General features: G+C 46.8%; 2 protein-coding genes across 3 annotated transcripts in view; both read right to left on the reverse strand.

The window, feature by feature from the left end:
* LOC119455269 (cysteine dioxygenase type 1) overlaps positions 1–20380 on the reverse strand; it is a 289109-nt gene that overhangs the window by 21018 nt on the left and 247711 nt on the right. The gene's annotated exons all lie outside the window — the stretch shown is intronic.
* Positions 1–20380, reverse strand: part of LOC119455267 (cysteine dioxygenase type 1) — a 106939-nt gene that overhangs the window by 21018 nt on the left and 65541 nt on the right. Inside the window, exons 2-3 of the mRNA XM_037716670.2 lie at positions 4285–4402; positions 56–179 (exon numbers count right to left, since the gene is read on the reverse strand). Coding sequence (XP_037572598.1) covers positions 56–179; positions 4285–4402 — 242 coding nt within the window. The remainder of the gene's footprint in view (positions 1–55; positions 180–4284; positions 4403–20380) is intronic.

The following is a 20380-nucleotide window of genomic DNA, read 5'->3' on the forward strand; positions in this document are numbered from 1 at the left end:
TTTCACCGGGGAAGGGAGGGGGCGGGGCTCACACATGACTGACGGGTATTTATACCGTTGATGTAGGCGACGCTGTTCAGCTGCAGCTCCGTGTCGCCCTTCTTGGTCATGGGCGCCTCCACGCCGTCCTTGGTCTGCGGCCAGTCGAAGCGAACCTCCTTCAGCGTACCGGCCAGAACCTGCCAGGATGGAGGAGGAGGCGGCGAGTGAGAGACGCGTGCATACCTCGGTGCTCTATATGAACCGGTGTTCGGGATGACACCGGTTTCGAGATGTGCGCCGTCAAACTCGCGCTCTCGGTTGTTCGTGCGAAGGGGAGCGGAACTTGAGCGCTCTCCCCTTCGCACAAATGCCGCACCATTTAGCCCAGCAATTCTCAACTTCCCATACATGCAGGCGCGTCCTGCGCCGAGTGATAATATTTGTTAGATATACATGTATACACAATAGTGAACAAAAATATACAGGCTGTTTCAGCGAACACTTTCAAAAATTCTTAAAGGTTGCCTGTGGCAGATAGCCCAATTCTAGTTAATGATGTGGTCTACTCGAAGAGGCGGACATTACTTGCACAAAAAATTGAAATGCATAATCGACTAATTAACAAAAATTCACTAATAAAGTATTAACTAATTACCTGACGGCCCGTATTGCAATTTACAAATTGTAGCCGTGGAGTTCGCAAGGCGGATCCACTTAGAATTAATTCTCAGGATGACACCAGTTTCGAGATATTAGTTCCCGAACTTTGCAGAGAAATGCATTGGCGTTCCAGGTAATTTTGTGCTTCAATGCGTAAAGCGACGTTTTGTTAAGAACATATATCTGGAACGCCAATGCATTTCTCCGCAAAGTTCGGGAATAATTATCCCGAAACTGTTGTCATCCCGAGAATTCGTTCCAAGTGGATCCGCCTTGCGAACTCCGCGGCTACAATTTGTAAATTGCAATATTGGCCATCAGGTAATTAGTTAAATATTTAATTAGTGAATTTCTCTTAATTATTCCATTATGCATTTCAATTTCTTGTGCAAGTAATGTCCGCCTCTTCGAGTACACCAGCTCATGAACTAGAATTGTGCTATCTGCCACAGGCAACCTTTCAGAATTTTTGAAAGTGTTCGCTGAAACACCCTGTGTGTTTCTGAGCTATTAGATGCTGTTTTTTTTTCTGTTTTATTGCGATAGCAATTATATGGACACTCAAAAGCAGATTTCTGCCGTCGGCGTCGCCGTCGCCGTCGCTGTCGCCGTCGCCGTCGCCGTGAGGTTCCGTATGACGTCAATGGAGAGATATAGATAAGTGGTTCTTGAGGGAAAGGGAAAGGTTGGCGCTATCTTCTGCAGCCCTTGAGGGAGCACGGCTCAGCGCCAAAACGTCAATGGAGATGAAATCGTCGGTAAGTGGTTCTTGAGGGAAAGGGAAAGGTTGGCGCTATCTTCTGCAGCCCTTGAGGGAGCACGGCTCAGCGCCACGAAATCGTCGCCGCGCGGTGGTAAGTGGTTCTTGAGGGAAAGGGAAAGGTTGGCGCTATCTTCTGCAGCCCTTGAGGGAGCACGGCTCAGCGCCAATCGCCGCGCGCCGCCGAACGCTGTATGTGCGAGTGAAAGGGCGCGAGGGGCGCGCGCTTTCACGGGGAGTGAACGCACGGCGGAGAACAAACGCGCGTTCTGCGCCGTGCCCTCTTAAGGGCTGCAGAAGTAGGCGTCTCTGTTCTCCTTCACAATCACCATGTATGTAGAGCAAACGCGCCTTCTTCCGACGAGCGAGAGGCCGTGGGGGAGGGAGAGGGAAGGGAGGCGACGTTTAGCTGCGGCACGCAGTGCCTATTTATATCAGAGGCTCCGGCAACAGTCACCAACGCCGCACGCATTTTGAGCGAACGCGTGCAAAACGCCGACGGCGTCGACAACAGTTCTGCGTGTTGCCGGTGCTGCTGCATGTCCAAGTTTATACAGCTGATAAAGCTAATATCATTACTCTGTATAGCTCTCTACAAATTTGCTATCGCAATTGATGCTTCGCCTTTTAGGTGAAACTGCGACAACTTTTTCTCTTTCCTTCGGATAATATCTGCTGCAGCCAGAAGGATAAAGATGGGTTACATTTCGTTTATTGCCGGTGCCATAATCCTCCACTTTCTAATTTGTTCATTTCATTGTGCTGCCTACATTTTCAGAGTTTGATTTGATGTGGTGCAATAACCTGCAATATCTTGTCAAGCCTTTCACTCGGCTGCAGCCTTCCCATTTACCATTACCTACTGTTTCTCCCACCAGTGCGCACATATTTTCATGTACGGGTTTATGTATGCGGTTTGCTTGTTAAACATCCTTGGAGTATGGAAGTTGTGTGCATGATGGGTGGGATGATATGTCCGTCTACGAAACTAACCCTGGGAGGGTTAGTGGATGGGAAAACGGCGCCGCAGTAGCTCAACTGGTAAAAGCATCGCACGCGTAATGCGAAGACGTGGGTTCGTGTCCCACTTAGGCCCCGTTTTTATTTATATGGACACTCAAAGCAGATTTCCGCCGTCGGCGTCGATGTCGCCGTGAGGTTCCGTACGGCGATGAAATCCTCGCCGCGCGCCGTATGCTTTATGTGCGAGTGAAAGAGCGCGAGGGACGCGCGCTATCACGGGGAGCGAACGCACGGCGGAGAGCAAACGCGCGTTCTGCGCCGTGTTCTCTGAAGGGCTGCAGAATTAAGCGTCTCTTTCCTCTTTTCCAATATAGAGAGCAAACGCGACTTTTTCCGTCGCGCGAAAGGCTGTGGGAGGACGGGAGGTAGGGGAGGGAGGGGAGGGGAGGCGACGTTTAGCTGCGGCACCAAATGCGTATTTATATAAAAACGCCGCGCGCGTTCGGTGCGAACGCGAGCAAAACGCCGACGGCGTCGACAACAGTTCTGCGCGTTGCTGGTGCTGCTGCATGTCCAAGTTTATACAGCTGATAAAAAAATACTATCCTTACTCCGTATAGCTCTCTACTAATTTGCTATCGCGATTGATGCTTCACCTTCCGGGTGAAATTTACTGCGACAATTTTTTTTCGTCCACTTTTATTTCCATTTATCATTTCTGTAATGCAACCAGGGGCTGTTTTCCCCTATGCTGTCTTTCGTGTTATTGTTTCTTGGCTTTTTACCATCGTACTATTAAAGTGTGACCTAAAATATAGAGCAGGAGTGCCGGGCCTTTGATGTAAACTAGCTTCTCAAGAGGCGCATTGATGTCATGGATGAGTATTTTTGTTCTACGTACGTTCCTTTGGGGTACAAAGGTTTTAATTTAATTCGGGCAGAAGTCATTCACGATGACTGCCCAAATTGCGGTTGTAATTTATTTTTACTGGTTGCTTCGTGAAAGAGGCCATACACCATATATACGGCAAAAACCGGATTAACTCGGAAAAATGCTTCGCAATAAAAAAAATTTCGCATTTTCGCCCGGAAGGCGAAGTGTCGATTGCGATAGCAAATTAATATACAAGTATACGAACTAAGGATAGTAGTTTTATCGGTCGTATAAACTTGCAAACATTCCCTTACTTACTAAATTAACAAGCACGGTATCACACGTGCACTGGTAAACATGAACACATCTCGCTCGATGACCGCGGAAACTTGCTGTCAAAAACTAAACGTCGAAAGGACAGCGCATACGAAGCTACCGGCGCTAGTTGCACTTTTTCCACATAACAGATCGCTTTGACGATGAGGCACGCGCGGGCGCGCACTTTGTCCACGTCGCAGATCGCTTTCAAGCAGCCGCCACCGGAGTAGACCGCACCCCCCCCTCCCCCTTTCTCGCCCGCCCCGCCTTTCTCCCTCGCGCTGTCGACTGACCCTTGCAAGCTTTCACTCGCACGTACAGCGGACGGCACGCGGCGACAGTGTTACCGTGTTTGGACTTTGTATACGGAACCTCACTGCTACGTCCACGACCACGGTGAAGGCTGAAATGCGCTTGGCGTGTCCATATAATTGCTATCGAAACAAAAACAATTAAGTATATAGCTTCGGCCCTACCTTACCACAACCATCTGTGACGTAAAATATGGCACGAGAATTTTAAAACGCCGCCACAGCCCTTAATTTACATTCTTTTCTTTTAGCGCCCAGAGATATCTGCTCTTCGCAAATAACAGTATGCCTGCTGTTTTAAGCGCGTTGATATAGACGTTTAACCGACGCTACTGCTTCGCTTTATCGGCCGTACAGTGATGCGACTGAATGCAACTGTCGCGGAATGTTATAGCACGTAGATGCAGCGGTGTCACCTTCATGAAGCAGTGCGAGTCGGCGTGGTCGTGGATGCTGCTACCTTGTCCCTCGGACCAGCAAAGGATCATCAGGTTGAACTTGCCGTTGCCTTCGTCGACCAGGTTTCGCGTGTACCTGCGCACACACGAGAACGCCAGATATCAAGAGACTGCCGCAGGCATTGCGACATCTCAGCGCTTGCTGTCAGTACCGAAAACCACCAGAAAGAGCGTGCAGAACTCATTTCTGACAAATCGGTTGAAACATTAAAAAACTCCAGCATTCACTGCTAGCACTGCGCAATTAAAATGGCCGGGCCGGGGAAGCTATGCAAGCTGGTAGCCTCATCGAATGGAAGCGGTAGGCATTCGGCATCGAACACTTACTCAGTACTGAATAAATCATTTATTCTATACTCGCGCCTAAGTGAACGATGACATACAGCATTCAACACAACCTACAAGAACACGACGGGCCAAAGCTGTCGCTTTTTGCTTGCTTTGTGTACGTCGTGTCAGGCCGCTCGTTCAAAAATAAACAATACCTTGCATGCTTTGACAGAGCGACCGTGGGTGCGTTAACCGCTGTGGATGTCACCATTCCGTTACACACCGAATCGCCCAGCTCTCGACACTGGTGTTACGCTTGCTCTTATTGTCATCTTACACGGGCGCCTGTGCAGGATAAAAAGTAAGCGATTTGAATATCCATATTTTTATCTTTATTTACTGAACATTGCAAGCATGAAATTCCCAAGCAGGAAAGGCAAGAGATACAGAACATAACACAATAATGCCTGAACAATAACAGTTCAATATCTAACAACAACAGTTCTAAAATGGAAAGTATTGTGTGATCAACATCTGTTGTCGGGAGAATGTGCGTACAATACTAACATGGCTTAATTCTCATTGCACTTAGCTTGATGTGTCTAGAACACACCACACAACTGCACATTAGTTACTTCACAATAAATTTGTGACGACGTTATAATATAAAACCGTGATCGCCGTCGTTTTCCGCGCTGATTTAAAGTACCCATCCAGTGTAACTATATAGCCAACATATACCGTATATTTGCAGCCGGGGGTATATAATAAAAAACTCGCGCAGGCCGTTCGACAGTTGCACATCGCCGCAAACTACGTGCACTCATGATTTATTTTGAACCGAAAAAAAAAAGCAATTGTTCAATCGAAAGATGACATTATGCAAAACTCACTGCTAACCGCGAAGTTCGTGTGAAATTGGAGTGCGAACGAGCAAGGAGTTTTAAGAATGAAGAGCATGATATATCGCGTTATCTTATCGTCGAAAAATTGAAGTCAACGCCGCAGCATGACGTAATTGTGGGCAGCTGCATTATGATGACAGGTGAATTTTTTTTTACGTGCACTCGTAGTTTTAACGCAGTACCTTCTTAAAAATGACCGCTTCGCAAGGTCACGAAGCCACTTAAAGAAAGAAGGACGAAGTTTAGGCAAATCCATGTATACCATGTACCCATCATTGCCATCTTTCTCTGCTTTACGTAAACTGCTTTCTGAAATACAAGCTTAAGCACGCCCCATCATCTACTCGCTTATTACTACTTAATTCGACCGAAGCTTGAGTACGCCTGTATTATCCGGGATCCCTACACTCAATGTAACAGAAAGTTGAACGAATCCAAAAACAGGCTATCCGATTTGTTTACAACAAATTTTCGACATTCGACTCTCCAACTGAACTAATAAGGTCTTATAGTTACTCCTACACTTGAATTGCGTCGAAAAAAATTACGGCTCGAGTTTCTTTCTGAGTTATTTCATAAGAAATTGACACTCGACCCGGCAATGTATGTAAGTCCACTATAGTAGCGAGACCTATACTCGTCGGCTTATACAAGCGGGCCATTTTTTTTTTTTTTTTTTTTTTAAGGGCAAAGCCGGTCTAAGCCTTCCAGAACGGCTGCTTTACGAACCGCGAAGGTGTCTATAATATTAACAAACGTGCAGACGCCTTCAGATTTTCGCGTTTGCAGCACGACATTTTGTATAGGAATCTCAATTCGGTGGAACTACATTGTTAGGCGAGACCTAAATGGCAGGTCGCAGCTGATGCTGCATGCGGGTTTCCTTTCCGTTTCGCAGATGCGTGCGGTTCAGCTCGAGAAGACATGCATCACCACTCGCTCCATGGACAAACAGCTCAATCTGCACGACTCGTGACTGAAATCAAAGAGCTGCGGCCCATGGCACAGAGGGCGAGAACGCCGTTATGACTCCGCGAAGAATGCCGCTGCTCGATTTATTCCCATCCCGTGACGCTCTCGCTCCGTTGCTGTCAGGCTCGGTGGCTTCCGCGAAGGAAGACAGATGCACGGCTGACGCGCGCCACCTTGATTCACGCTCAAGGCCTCGAAGAACGCCGCTCTGACGCCGCTGGCGTCGCCAGCGTGATTTTCCGCGGACTCGACAGGCGCGGCTCGAGGAGGCGAAGAACCAGTGGCGTCGCCAATGGTGCCACACCGTACAAGATAGTTGAGAGCATGTAAAACTCAACCACCGTGTTAAACATTAATGCCAAGCCCGCGCGCTTTACGGCTTCCCTTGTTAGCCCCACAGTGCAGTGTTGGCACGTCAAAATCCATTAATTAATTTAATTACCCGACCTTTCTCGCAAGCGCGGCATGATGCGCCCGTACAGTGCGCGATTGCAGAGATATCTCTTTCGCTCCGCTCCCTAATTTTGTGTCCATCCAAGTCACTGTATACACTCGAGCAGCGCGGCGCGCCGCTTTCATTTTGCCTGCAACGGCTAGCAAAGGCATGCGTTCGGCTCCGCCACAACAAGGCTTGCGCGTTAGTGGCGGGCGAGATTTAAAAACTGCCGCAGGTCATACTAGTTCAAGCTTTGCATGCAAGTCATATTATTGGATAGCAATTATGGCAGACAGTCGAAGCGCCCTCGCTATGGTGGCTGCGCAGCCCACTCGGCTATAACGCCCCGTGTGGTCACGTGATCGTCAGCGGGTGAGAGGTCGAACAAGCCAGGGAGAGCCGATAAAGCTGGTAGCATGATGCGCGGTAGAGTGTACTAGAATGCGCGGTCTTCCCGCGTGCCCAATGTTGCAGGTGAAGTGATCCGAGCGGGAGCATGGAACGTTCGCATTCGATAAAGCACGCGCGCTCTCACTGCTCCTTAACACGTCTGCGTTGTGACCGCGAGCGCTGGCAGTCATGTGTCTCACGTGTGTCCTTTTGGGCGCGTGACACCGCGCGTGGTTAGTTAGCAAGCGAATGTTTACCGCAATCGATATTGTCCAAACAAGCAAGAGCCTTAATTCGTGTAAAAGTCTAAACTTTGCTATCGCTGTCAGTGCTTCAGCTTTCAGACGAAGCTGCCACTTTATTTTTATTTTTAACAGCAGAGCTGTTTAAGCTGGATGTCGGCCCGTATAGCGTAGACCAGAAACTGCGCCTGGCGATGACGTCACCGCGCGTTGCCTAGCAACCACTTGGCACAGCTGCGCCTCGCTTCGCCGCCACTCCGCTCCACCGCGCCGAGCTGCTACGACCGCGCACCTGCTCCGTCTAGCCATGACGTCACTTCGCGTCGCCTAGCAACCACATGTGCCTCGCTTCGCCTAGACATGCCAACGCTTCGCCAGGCCGGCCAAGCGAGAATCTGCGCGTCGGCGGCGAGCCGATCCGGAATACCGTGCCGAAGCTGCAGCCGAGAAGAGGCGTCGTCGAGTCGAAGATCCCGAGTTTCGAGAGCAAGAACGCGAGATTCTGCTTTGAGTATCCAGCGTTGTCGGGATAGCGACCCTGGCTGTAGCTTGGTCGATCACAAGCTCCGCTGTTTGCTCCAGCCTTGCACCGATAGTGCAAGCTGCGCTCATTTTTTAAAGACCTGTATTGCGCTCATATTATGTATTATTCCAGCGTATATACGTGAACGGCAGAATTTCGTGAATTGTGCACTTTGCGTCGAACAAAGCAACCAAGTGGCGGTTCGATATTATTAGAATTTTACTATAGCAAGGATTCGCTTAGAATGTGCGCAGTAGCCATTTTATCACGCGCCACTCAAGCAGTCGAGACGAGCGCTGCCTATCGGGTACACTCGTACCGCGATATCATTACCAATATCTGAGCAGTGCCGCGTACACTCAGTTGTGGGGGCCCGCGATGTCTTTTCTCCCTGCTTGAAAGGGCAAGCGAAGAAGATTAGCCTGTAGCGTAAGCAAGGCACGCCCCAAGTGCAACCGAGACGTGACAAACATGCTAGCATTCTCAGCAGTTTTGATATACGGTTGCTCATTTGCATCTCTTGAAAGCAGGCGGTGGCCGATTGCTTTCTAGTGTTTTTATCATACTCATTGTTAGCTTCTTGGAAATGCACGAATCGCGTTATTGCGAAATACTGGGAAAACAGCATCACACGTGGACTCAGAAATTGTCGTGGTGAGGTTTTTTTTTTTTTTTCGTTGGATATGCGCAAATACAATGACGTAATGGCGCGTGCCCTTTTAAGACTTGATACGAACGCGATATTTTTTTTCTCTCTCTCTCTCTTTCTCGGCCTATCTCGTCGTTTCTTGTTGATCAGCATTTCTTAATGGCAGCGCACGAATTTCTTACATTATCTCAATTCGTACATACCAGAATTTTGGGGTTTGACCAATCAATCATGCACCCGTCAGCTACTGCCGCATGGTAAAAACTGTAGAATGTGAAGTCGGTGGCTTTTATTGTGCCCAAACGGATGAGTCATGTTGGACATTTGCGCGCACTGTTTTTTCTTTCAAGCAAGAAGGCTCGATTTGAAGTGAAAGATCAGCTCCGTGCAAGTTGAATTACGCGTACAATAATTCTTCCATGCGCATGCATTCTAGGTTTTCCGACATGCCGATTCTAACTGACAATCTCCCATTTTATATCCAGCATCGCTTGAGCTTCGCCCGAAGCGTTAAGAGGAAGCTTTAGCCCGGGCCGCCAACTCTGATGCCGTTTTTTCGGATACATTTAAACGCAGAAACGCTTTCCCAAGATAACCCCTGGACCGATTTTAATGCAATTTGTTGCATTTGAGAGAGAAAGTTAAATTCTAGTGACTGTTCGAAGTGGAATTTCAATTAAGGGCCTGAATTTAAAAAATATTTTTTTCAAAAATTCGGAAGTTCTAAAAAAGATAGAAGCACGAAATTGACAAATTAATAGCTCTTCATCAAGAACAGATATCGCGGTTCTGTAAACGGCATCCATTAGATCATTCAAAGCGGACAATTTCGATATGTCAATTTATATCTTACGTGAATTCGTTACATTGTGTACAACGGTTCTGCAAAAGCTGTATTTCCATATTACTATTTTTTTAGATGCATGTGTAACATATTTAGTCCGCTGTAGATGTACTATTAGATGCAATTCACAGAATTGTGATATCATTTTTCGTTGCCGAGTTACAGAGTTGTAAACGTGATAGTTTCGTTTTCTGAAAATTTGCGATTTTCGCCGATTTAATAAAAAAATGACGACCAAATAAAAAAATCGACACCAACAGTGACTAGATGTTAAGTTTTTGTTTTTAATGCAACAAACCTAGTGAAATTCGGTGCAGTGGTTGCCGAGAAAGACGAATTCTCTTTTTGCATGTATTTTGATAGGAGAACCCGAGCTTCCTCTCAAGCTTTTTTTTTTTTCTTCGCCGGTTCAATTTACCGCCAACAATGGATAGGAAATACCTATATTCACTTGCAGAGGGTATTCAAAATGTTCCGAAAGCACTGGAGGGCGAGAAAAAAAAGAGCAAAGAGTGCAGTTGCGGGCAACGCATTCCAAAACGTCCTGAACAGAACTTGTTGCTGGGCGAGTTGGATGAGATCTGAGGAATACATGCTTGCGCTAACAGGAAAACGAAGAAGCAGAACGTAAACTTTATTTTCAAATCAATCAGATTTGAGTCCGGCGTCTTTTTAGTGGGTCTGGGCACCCGCCGCGAACGCGGTTCCGAGACCTTGTCTCGTAGCGTCTTCGAAACGAAGACTTAGAAAGAAAAGTCGGAAACAATAGGTCGGGCGCTGGTCAGCGCGATAGGTCAGCACGCGACCTATCGTTTCCTACTTTTCTTTCTATGTCTTGGTTTTCCTGTTAGCGCAACCATGTATTCGTCATGAACAGAGCATGGTCGAACAAGGAATGTCTCTGGAGCCATGGCCTCCGAGATCGGGCGATAGAGCGCCGCCTGATGTCTCTGAGGCCATGCTGTAGCCGACGTTCCTACAATGGGGCCCGTCTTCGTCGGGGCGTTGCTCCAACCAACGTTCAGCCTCAACAACGTCCTTAATTGATCAATGCTGACATTTAAGTCTCCTTCTGGCATGGAGGAAGGAAACCCCAGGAGAGGCCCTGGCCAGCACGAACGTATTGGAGAAGGTGTGGCGGAAGTCACGTGCTGTTTTTCGCAAAGGATCACTGGGACGGGTACACCAACTGTCAACGTTGCTATGGCAACCGCGCTCCTGAAGCATTCGCTGCTGCTCTCGGTCTCTGAAAAGTGAGATAAGATTTTTCCGCCGGTGTATTTTCCGCAGCACCTTTTGTTCGCGAGAAAAGCTGACTTTGGAGTGTTGTGTGTAAGCTTGAAAGTTGGGTTTTGGGTCTGTGAGTGTGAGTGTCAACCAGCAACAGATACACTCAAGCAATCACGGCGCGGGTCTTCGTCGTCTTCTTCAACGTGCCTCGAAAAAACACAGGAGCGCGTCTGCTTCACTAAAACTGCTACAGGAGTTTTTTAGGCTTTGTTTTGACGCGCGTCGGCAGCACACACTACCGGCGGCTCGTAACGATGCAAGTTCAAAGTTCGCGCCCATCTGCTTCGGCGAGCTGCAGAACCCCTGATTGGAGGCGCGAAGAGAGGTGGCACACCAACATGGCTGCACTTCCGGCTTCAAAAAAGTGACGTCAGGGCCTCTCCTGTTTTGTTTCCTTCCTCCATGCCTTCTGGTGATCGTCCATCTTGCTTTGTATACGAAAGGTGTGTTACATACAGGCAGTGTAATGTTTCACGTCAACGCTTGCTGTTTACTTTTCTTCCGGCGTGCATACGGACCCCCATGTGCCTATCTCGCGAGGGCCTTCTCAGAGACTTGCACCGCGGGGCTGCAGCGGCGAGGAAATGATAGCACTGGCCAATGGCGATGTCGACACCTGACATCAGGTAGAGGGAATGACGTGAGCAGAGGCCAATGAAGAACAAAAGAAATGGTGTCGCATATTTACAAACCCGACATTCAGCTGTTGTGTGCTCAAGCGGCAATCGAGCCGGGGGGAGGATTCTTTCCTTCAGTATAGACCAGGCGAGGAAGCATTGTGTGCTGAAGCCGTGGTGGACAAAAGGACAATATATATATATATATATATATATATATATATATATATATATATATATATATATATATATATATAGCGCCCGTGTTTACTGGTAGTGACGTCCCAACAATGATATAACAAAGAGTTTTGACAGAGGGCTCGTCTTATTCTCGAAATGTTGGCGCCAGGCTGAGACATTCCTTCTTCTATCACTGTTGCTATCGCTTCACGCCTCCCTTCGTCTGTGAACCTCTGTGTTGTTGTATTTAATCTAAGTTTTATAAATAAACATGTTTGGCATTGCAACGTGGACAAGAAAAGCGTTAGAGGAATCTACGTACGAAACGCGCAACCAAGCAATAGAACGAAAAAAAAAAAAAAAGTCAGTTTCGGCCGAACCGAGTCAGAAGATTTACGATGAAAGGCATGCGCCCTCAAGGAAATGTTTTATAACTTTTGTTTGAGCGCTACAATTTTTTTTTAATCTGTGGAAATATTCAGTCAATAATATGACACCTGGTTTGAGTAACTTTGGCATTGGAATGGTATACCATCTAACTTGCATAGACGGCATAGATATAGCATACATAGGTATAATCAACATATGCACGGCATATATATATTTATGGAACATCACTGCGACGACGAAACTTCGCTAGAGTGTGCATAGAATTGCTGTAGCAATAAAATTACAGGCGTAACTTTAAAACACAGGAAGACGTCAGTTTGGATTATAGAGCAAACGCGATGTAGTAAGCAAACGCAATCTAAGGAAATCTCGGTCGAGAGCGGCAGAGGTGGTGCGACGAAATTAGGTAATATGCAGGCATGAGATGGAGTCGGCTGGCTCAACATAGGTTACCGTATTTACTCGCGTAGGACCCTCGTACCTCCCACTTTCAAGGCCGAAAATTGGAATAAAAAATAAGTTTGACCAAAGATTGAATTTTGAACACAACACGTTCGGTATAAGTTATCATCATCATCATCAGCGTACTTTTTATGTCCACTGCAGGACGAAGGCTTAATTCTCCCTGTGATCTCCAATTGCCCCTGTCTTGCGCTAGCTGATCCCGATTTCCACCTGCAAATTTCCAAATTTCATCACCCCACATAGTTTTCTGCCGTCCTCGACTGCGTTTCCCTTCTATTGGTACCCATTCTGTAACTCTAATGGTCCACCGGTTATACATCCTACGCATTACATGGCCTGCCCAGCTCCATTTTTTTCTTATGTCAACTAGAATATCGACTATCACCGTTTGCTCTCTGATCCACGCCGCTATCTTCCTGTCTCTTAACGTTAGGCCTAACATTTTTCGTTCCATCGCTCTTTGTGCGGTCCTTAACTTGAACTCGAGCTTCTTTGTTAACCTCCAAGTTTCTGCCCCGTATTTTAGCACTGGTAGAATGCAGTGATTGTACACTTTTCTTTTCAATGACAGTGGTAAGCTCGCCGTCTGGCTTTCGTAATGCCTACCGTATGCACTCCAACCCAATTTTATTCCTCTGTAAATTTCCTTCTCGTGATCAGGGTCCCTTGTGAGTAATCGACCTAGATAAACGTACTCCTTTACAGACTCTAGAGGCTGACTGGCGATCCTGAATTCCTTGTTTCCTTGGCAGGCTATTGAACAGTATCTTTGTCTTCTGCATATGCATTCGATATACACCGTTATACGTTTCTTTAAGTTGCTGCGAGATCTGACGGTACCGCGAACGACCATCCTTAGGAGTGTACCGATGTGGGTGCAAGCTCAGATGACGACGGCAGCGGCAAGAACGCATCCTGTGAAAATAGACATAAAGAAAGAAAAAGGTGCCGCCCATACACGAGTAAATGCGGTAATTAAAGATAGTTTAGAGAAGCCTTCGTTATACAATGGATTTGGTGATCATGATGATGATACATAGCAAACCTAAAGTTAACGGATGCTTTCGGCCAAGCCTACAAGTGAGCCCGAGCCGCGGTTGCGTTCTGTTCTCAGCACGCGCAGCGCCACCTACGCTATTCCATGGACACACGAACCGCTTGCGTATGCCATAACTGTCTCTAATAGTACTTACAACGGTGTCGTGTCTGCCGAACGGCTATCACGCGTGCATGGAAACGAAAAACACAAGTGTTCCGCGAACGCTGACCTTGTGGTGGCAACGAGCACTGCTCCCTCTCTGTCTCTGCTCGTCGCTGCCAAACATTGTTGCGGGTTGGCCTCCGTCACCCTCCGGAAATCATCCGTCGCCTGTCCGAAATTTCTGGCACGCGTAAGGTCTTAGTCTCATAAAGCCACATATATTGAGCATACCTTTGCGGTCGGGACAAAGGAGACCTTTCGGCCAGGTATCATGATACAGTGCGAATCGTTTGCTCTGCTTTGCCATACCGCAATAAAGTGCACCGAACTTGAAAAGAAAGGAAGGCGATTCAACCTGCAGTTGTAGTCGATGGAAGGCAATGTCTTCCTGGGCGAGTGAGGTATGAGAATGGGGTGAATGAACCGTATTATTTATTGCGAGAGCCGCGCTAGAGCGACAACCAATGAGTTGTACTCATTATCATCGCCGTCATCATAATCATCATCGCTATCATTATCATCAATTATCATCATCATAGTCACCGTCATCATCACCAGTTCTGTCAAAATTTGAGACTGCACTATCTGCGGGATCGTTCCACGAAACACGCCAGAAACAGATTGAGAAGTCATACCCGATACGGACAAAAGGAGGCAACTCGCCAAGGAAGACTGTCGTAAAAACAAAAAGAAAAACAAAAGGTAAGACAAGCTACAAAGGAGGAGTGCAGAAGAATAGGTTCTTTTTTCATAAGTACAGCACCCGCGCATCCCTAGGGCCGTATTTTGTAACGACCCATTTTCCATTATTTCCACATTTTAATTATTGGCTCAAGAGCTTCCATACCGCCGTTATCGCAGGGATCAGCCACTCGGTACTTGTGGGCTGCGTTTTGTATCGATCCATTTAATTTTTGTTATGATCATGTTATGATCCCCGACAGCCATCGACAGTTTCAATAAATAGCTAAAAAAAAGAAAGCGCTTAACCTTGCACTAGTCCGCGCAACGCTTGAAACAGCGAAGCTGGGCGATCGTAGCCTAGCATTTTCCGGAAGTGCGCGCGAACTTTTCATATTACTCATGATGATGATAATTGCTTTTCGCGCGTCTGGGCCGTCACTGCGCGTTGCATAGCGCAGCTTGCAACACCGACACCGTGTTCCAACACCGACACCGCGTGGCAGGAGACCCTCTCCGTGAATGCGTCTCTCTTTCGCTCTCATAGCGCGCAAAACCTCTTCACCTCGCAGAGCACGAGCGTACGAACGCGCCAGCTGTGGACGAAGACGACGACGCTCGAACGCAATCATATGGTTCGCATAAATGCACGTTCAGCAAGCGTGGTTGCAATAAAGAAAAAGATAGCCTAGTGGTTACGAAGCTCGCCTTGGGACCGGGGTTACACGGGCTCGAGTCCCGCCTCGGCAAGGAAGTTTTTTCTTGCTTGGTAGTTTCTTGATTTTTGAGTTTCCGAAACAGTGGAATGACAGCAATTTTATGATAAGTTAGAAGTTATCGCCATATATAACAAGCTCGTGTACACAAATTAGGTAGTACGTCACAAGGACATGTGCAACCATTAGATCAGTCCCATCACTCCCATGTTGGGCCAGCTACCGCAGTGGTGGCAGTATGTAGATGTTAAGTGTCCAATGTTGCTATTGTGCAACGTGCGAATACCATGTAGAGAACAATAGCTGGCTAGTCAGGTAGCATGCCGTTTTCGGAATGCGAGCGTACGACATGTGAAGAACAGGAATAATGACAACTAACAAATAAACATAACAGCTGCTTTTTGTGACTGCATAATAATGCTATCGAATGATTCTCGTAAACGTCGGTGCTTGCCAAACCCTTGCACAGTGGTGTAATTCCTTTTAAAAAGGTATAATTCCTTTTAAAAAAGGAATTATACATTGAGTTTGCTAATGGATGTTCTTCTGAAATAATGTCAATTTATTCGTTCAACGGGCACATTTGATCTTCTTGGTCCTTTTCCGACTGCTAAAGTTTTTTGGTGCACTAACCATGAATGGTGTGCACACTGAAGTAAAAGCTACCAGAAACCTCCAGGTTGTCTGTCAACGCTTTAATCTCTAATCACGACCCATAAATAATTTAGTATCAGTGACCGATCTCTAGCTTTTAAATGTATTGTCTCTTAATTGTTAACTGAATTTGCATTGTGTTCTTAAAAATGCATAATTTGTATGCGCCTCTGGCTGACATACAGTGACCGTCTTGTTTTGGACCACATGCTAGCTGGTAACGCTACTGGTAACGCTACTGGTACTGGTATGCATGTTGTTAACAATGTACACCAATGATTTGATTAACTGATTGAGTGATTGATGCAGAGTAGCCGATATCGCAGGTTATCGCAAAACACTACCAGCACCCCTTGCGAGCAGTAAGGGCAGTTACGAACACCAGCACCCCTTAAGCAGCGCAAATGCTACGCCACTTTTCAGTCGTTCGTGACAGGGAAAGTTGGTATTCACATGAATGTGCATGGAGAAGCGGCAAAGAAACATACATAGGCTTACTCGAAAGATTCGCGAGTCGCAGATAAATGCGCGCTAGTTGCCATATACCTAGGTTATGCTGTTGGCAACGCAACACCGAACTAATCTGACGATTCAAAGTGCCGAAACTTTGGTTAGAAGTTAGTGACACAGCAGCTATAGGCGTTTCTCAGGTGTCGTAGGCAAGTACTAGCAGAATGCAATTATTACACAATATCTTTAGAGCGCAGCTCTTAGGCGCCCGTTCCTCTGGCGAGCGTCGTCGTCGTCGGCGTAACCGAGCGAACGAGCGCAGCGAAAGATGAAAAAGTGAAAAGCGTCGAGAGGCACGCGGGGGAAACCGGAGAGAGGGGTGCAGCGGAACCATGAGGTGGAAAGCGGAGGAGGGTATGGCGAAAGCGTGAGAAGCGTAGTGCGGCGACGATCGCTACGAGATGGCGCCAGAGTATGCGCGCATCGTCTGGGAGGTCCGCTGGCGGCGGCTGCTGTGAATCGCGCCACGCTTCACCCGCGCGCAGGCTTTCGCGATCTCCCGATTAGCGAGGCAGTCGCGCCACCCTTCGCTCCGTTTTCAACGTGCCGCACAAGACAGACTTTCCGCGCTAGCCGAAATGAAAACACGTATGCAGCTGCGCTCAAGTTTCGCATTAGGAAGTATAGCAATCGTCGGTGAATTTTTTAGAAATAATTTTAGCGTTGTTCACGACATGCCAGTAAGTCAAATGGTACTCCAGCCTTCTTTTAATTCCCTGCTGGCTTCTATTTCGTTGTTTCAGTGGGTCTTTACGCGTCTGTTTTTTTATGTGGTTACGAATTTTCAATGGCTTTGCAGAAAACTTACGCAGAAAAAGGCAGGCGTGTGATTTCGAGCGCCATTCACGCTAAAGAACTTCAAAAAAATCAAACGAGCAGAGACACGGGAATAGATTCTTCAGCAGCTGTTTCGAGCTGCGCCCAAAACAAGGCGGCGTAACCACGTCTGTCGCTCCTCACAGCTGTCTAGCATGAGAAACGCAGCTGCAGATGATCAAAATTTCATCTCTCGTATGCTTTTCCCATTTACAGTGCGTAGCAACAGAATTTAACGCCCACATCGTGACGACCAAGCTCAACTGATGTCAAAGAACTGTGGACGCCTGCGAGCAGCTGCGCGAATGTCTGCTCGGGGGAAAAAAAAAAAGAAACGAGAGAGAGACATTCTGATCACCTTGCAGTACTGATGCAGGTGGGTTGCGAAGGCAAAGAGAACACAAGTAAATGCAGCCAGACTGCGAAGAAAACGCGGGGATGCAAATACTTTATGCAAGCGTATACAGGTATACGTAAATGGCACAAGTTAATTCAGCAGTGACGTAGATGTGTGACTTGAGACATTATACGCTAATGTCTGTCAAGTTTCCCTGCTGCAGAAGGCGTCGTCATCATTCTACCTTCTTAATTTAAGCTTAAACATAGAAATTATGCAAAAAAGAACGACGACGGCTGAGAGACTGGAATCCAAATCACTTGTTTCCTCAGACTCGGGTATGATCTCTCAGTTCCATGGGTTCACGTGATGAAATTAGGAAATTTGCACGCGCGAGTTAGAATAAGCTACCGCAACACAGGGGTAATTGGAGATAGCTGGGAGAGGATTTCGTTCTGCAGTGGACGTAAAAATAGGCTGATGATGATGATGCGTTGCGACAATTACGACTTCAAGGGGAGATGGTGCGAGAGTTCCGCGCTGGCGTCGCCACGTGTCTTACGGTTTTACGTCATTCATTTGGATTTTTGTATTTTTAAAGCGTCATTCATTCATTCATTCATTCATTCATTCATTCATTCATTCATTCATTCAATGCAAGCAAAAAACCGTGTGTTGCCGCCGTTCCCCAGCAAACCACAAACATCCATTGGACGTGCCACAAAAGACCAAATATCCAAGACATTTAACGACGTCTAGTTTACATCTATAGTATGTTCGACTAGTATGTGGCAGTCAAGGTTCATCCAAAAGACATCGAATGTATTTGTGATTTGGACATCTCTTGCGTATTCAAAGCTTTCGCACATTGATCGTACATTGTGCGTTGTGAGTAGATGCACGCACTATGCCGCAGAAATACAAGCAAATTGTCTCTAATGTCTAACGACGGGAAGCTAGGAGAGCAAAAGTCGCGCTGTTGCCTGTAACAGCCCTGCAGCGGGGCATTTACTCTGTTGTTTGACATCATCGTCACTGTGCATGTTCGAGATCCTACGAGAGGGAAAATGGGTACCTGAATTTCGAAATATTTATCTGTTCATCTTGAAAAGATTCAACTGTAGTATTAAAGCCCAGAATTTCAGTTATGACCGCATTTATTTTCCAATTTAGCACGACCTCTGCACGCACTGCTGGAGGTCTAGTAACGTTGCTGCTGGACACCGCACGCAAAGCATTTTTTCTCTATGCTTTCGGTCTCGGTTACGTCATTTTTTTTCTCATGCAAAAATGCTTTATTTTTAGGTTATATCTATTAGTACACTGTTGAGAATACGTAATCTTTAACTTGCTGATATATTACGACAGTTTATAAAGAAAAAAGAAGCTTGAACTCGCACTAGCTTTGACTTCGCATCGCCACTGATATCAATTCAGCAACACGCGCCTCGACGCAAGTGCGCGGCAATGTTCCGCGCGCGAGCAGCGTGTGCTTTATTAGTGTGTCTTTTCGACTTTTGTACGGTTTGACCATGGCCCAAGTGCGCATATGCTGGGCAGAACTGTACAGTTGCGTACTGAAATTTAGAGCTGTGCTTTTGACTATTATTTGTGGTACGTTTGTTCGCCTTTCGGAGCGCTTATAGAAATGTTCTGAGGGCAAATTTTTGATGGTTCATTTTCGCACATGTTTGTATCGCTTGGTATCCGGCGCTCCTCTTCAAGTGTCGGGGATATTTCTCATTTGCAATGCCTATCTTTAAGTCTCTGGCAGCATTATGTTATTGGCACTTTCGTGGTGTGAAGTTGCCTATCAAGATGAACATTTAATCTCGGGAATCTGCTTGCGTGGAATTTCTTTTACCCGGTATTTTTAAATATAGCTAGAAAGTGCTGGCTTTCTATCTTGAATCCGGTGGCCCCAGAAGCAGGTGCTGGCAAGCAGGCCATGCACTTTTGGTCATCAGTTAGTATGTGATATTACCTCCTACTAATCAGTTTTATTCTTTTTAAATATAATTGTGGCACCGTGCCTACTAGTCATTTTCTGAGTGTTAACACCCTTTTCTCGTTACTTTTGTTTTAGTGATGTTAATTTTCAAAAATTAGTTCTGTCCACAGCCACAGTGTTAACCAGGCGACGTCAGATTGCCGACACGTGTTCTTGATTCTCTCTAGCGATGTTTGGAGAAGCGAGGAATGAGACGACGTGTCCATTTCTGGGCCGGTATTTTGTAGCGATGACTTTCCGGTGCTAATGCGCCTTTTCGCGCTTATCGCGCTTTGTCAGTGGTCAGAGCGACGGACCGCTCACGTTATCAACGGGATCAGCCGGCCGTGAGCGGTGGATGATAAGACTATAGTGTAGAATAAGGCATCGCTACAAAATACCGGCCCTGCTTGCGCGAGCTTCATCATCACGGATACCAGTCCTCATACGTCGGAGACGCCGGTGAACTCTGCGCTGGCAGTGGTCACTGGAAGGGTGACTAGAATCTGCAGCAGTTTGTATACATTTACATAGAACCTGCAGTCGCAATGAGAGAAGGCATCTATTCCGGTGCTAAAACCTAAAAACACTCCTTCGATGTCGTTGGCATCCTTCTTAAGGTACCTTGCACAAACAGTAAGCTGCTCGATTCCAGCAATATCTGTCGATTCGTCAGCAAGTATGGAGAAGCAGCCTGCAGCGTTTACCTTTGACTAGGCTTTCTTTGATAACTTCACCACAAATTTCTATAATTTCGTTTTGTACATCTGGGCTTAAATACGAGGGATTACTGGGGCAACTTTCGAAATGATTCTTTAGATATGTATCTCCACAATCACCTCGCGTGCGAAGAAGTGCTCTGTAGATACCAGTATTTTCAGCGGGGGCTTTGCTTAAATCCATAGGACCACTGTCCTTATGGCCATGGAGAGCCAGACCTTGTCGCCCGCAAAAAAGAACTGCCTTAATAATAGGC

The sequence above is a fragment of the Dermacentor silvarum genome, chromosome 6 (assembly GCF_013339745.2).
Source record: "Dermacentor silvarum isolate Dsil-2018 chromosome 6, BIME_Dsil_1.4, whole genome shotgun sequence".
NCBI lineage: Eukaryota > Metazoa > Arthropoda > Arachnida > Ixodida > Ixodidae > Dermacentor > Dermacentor silvarum.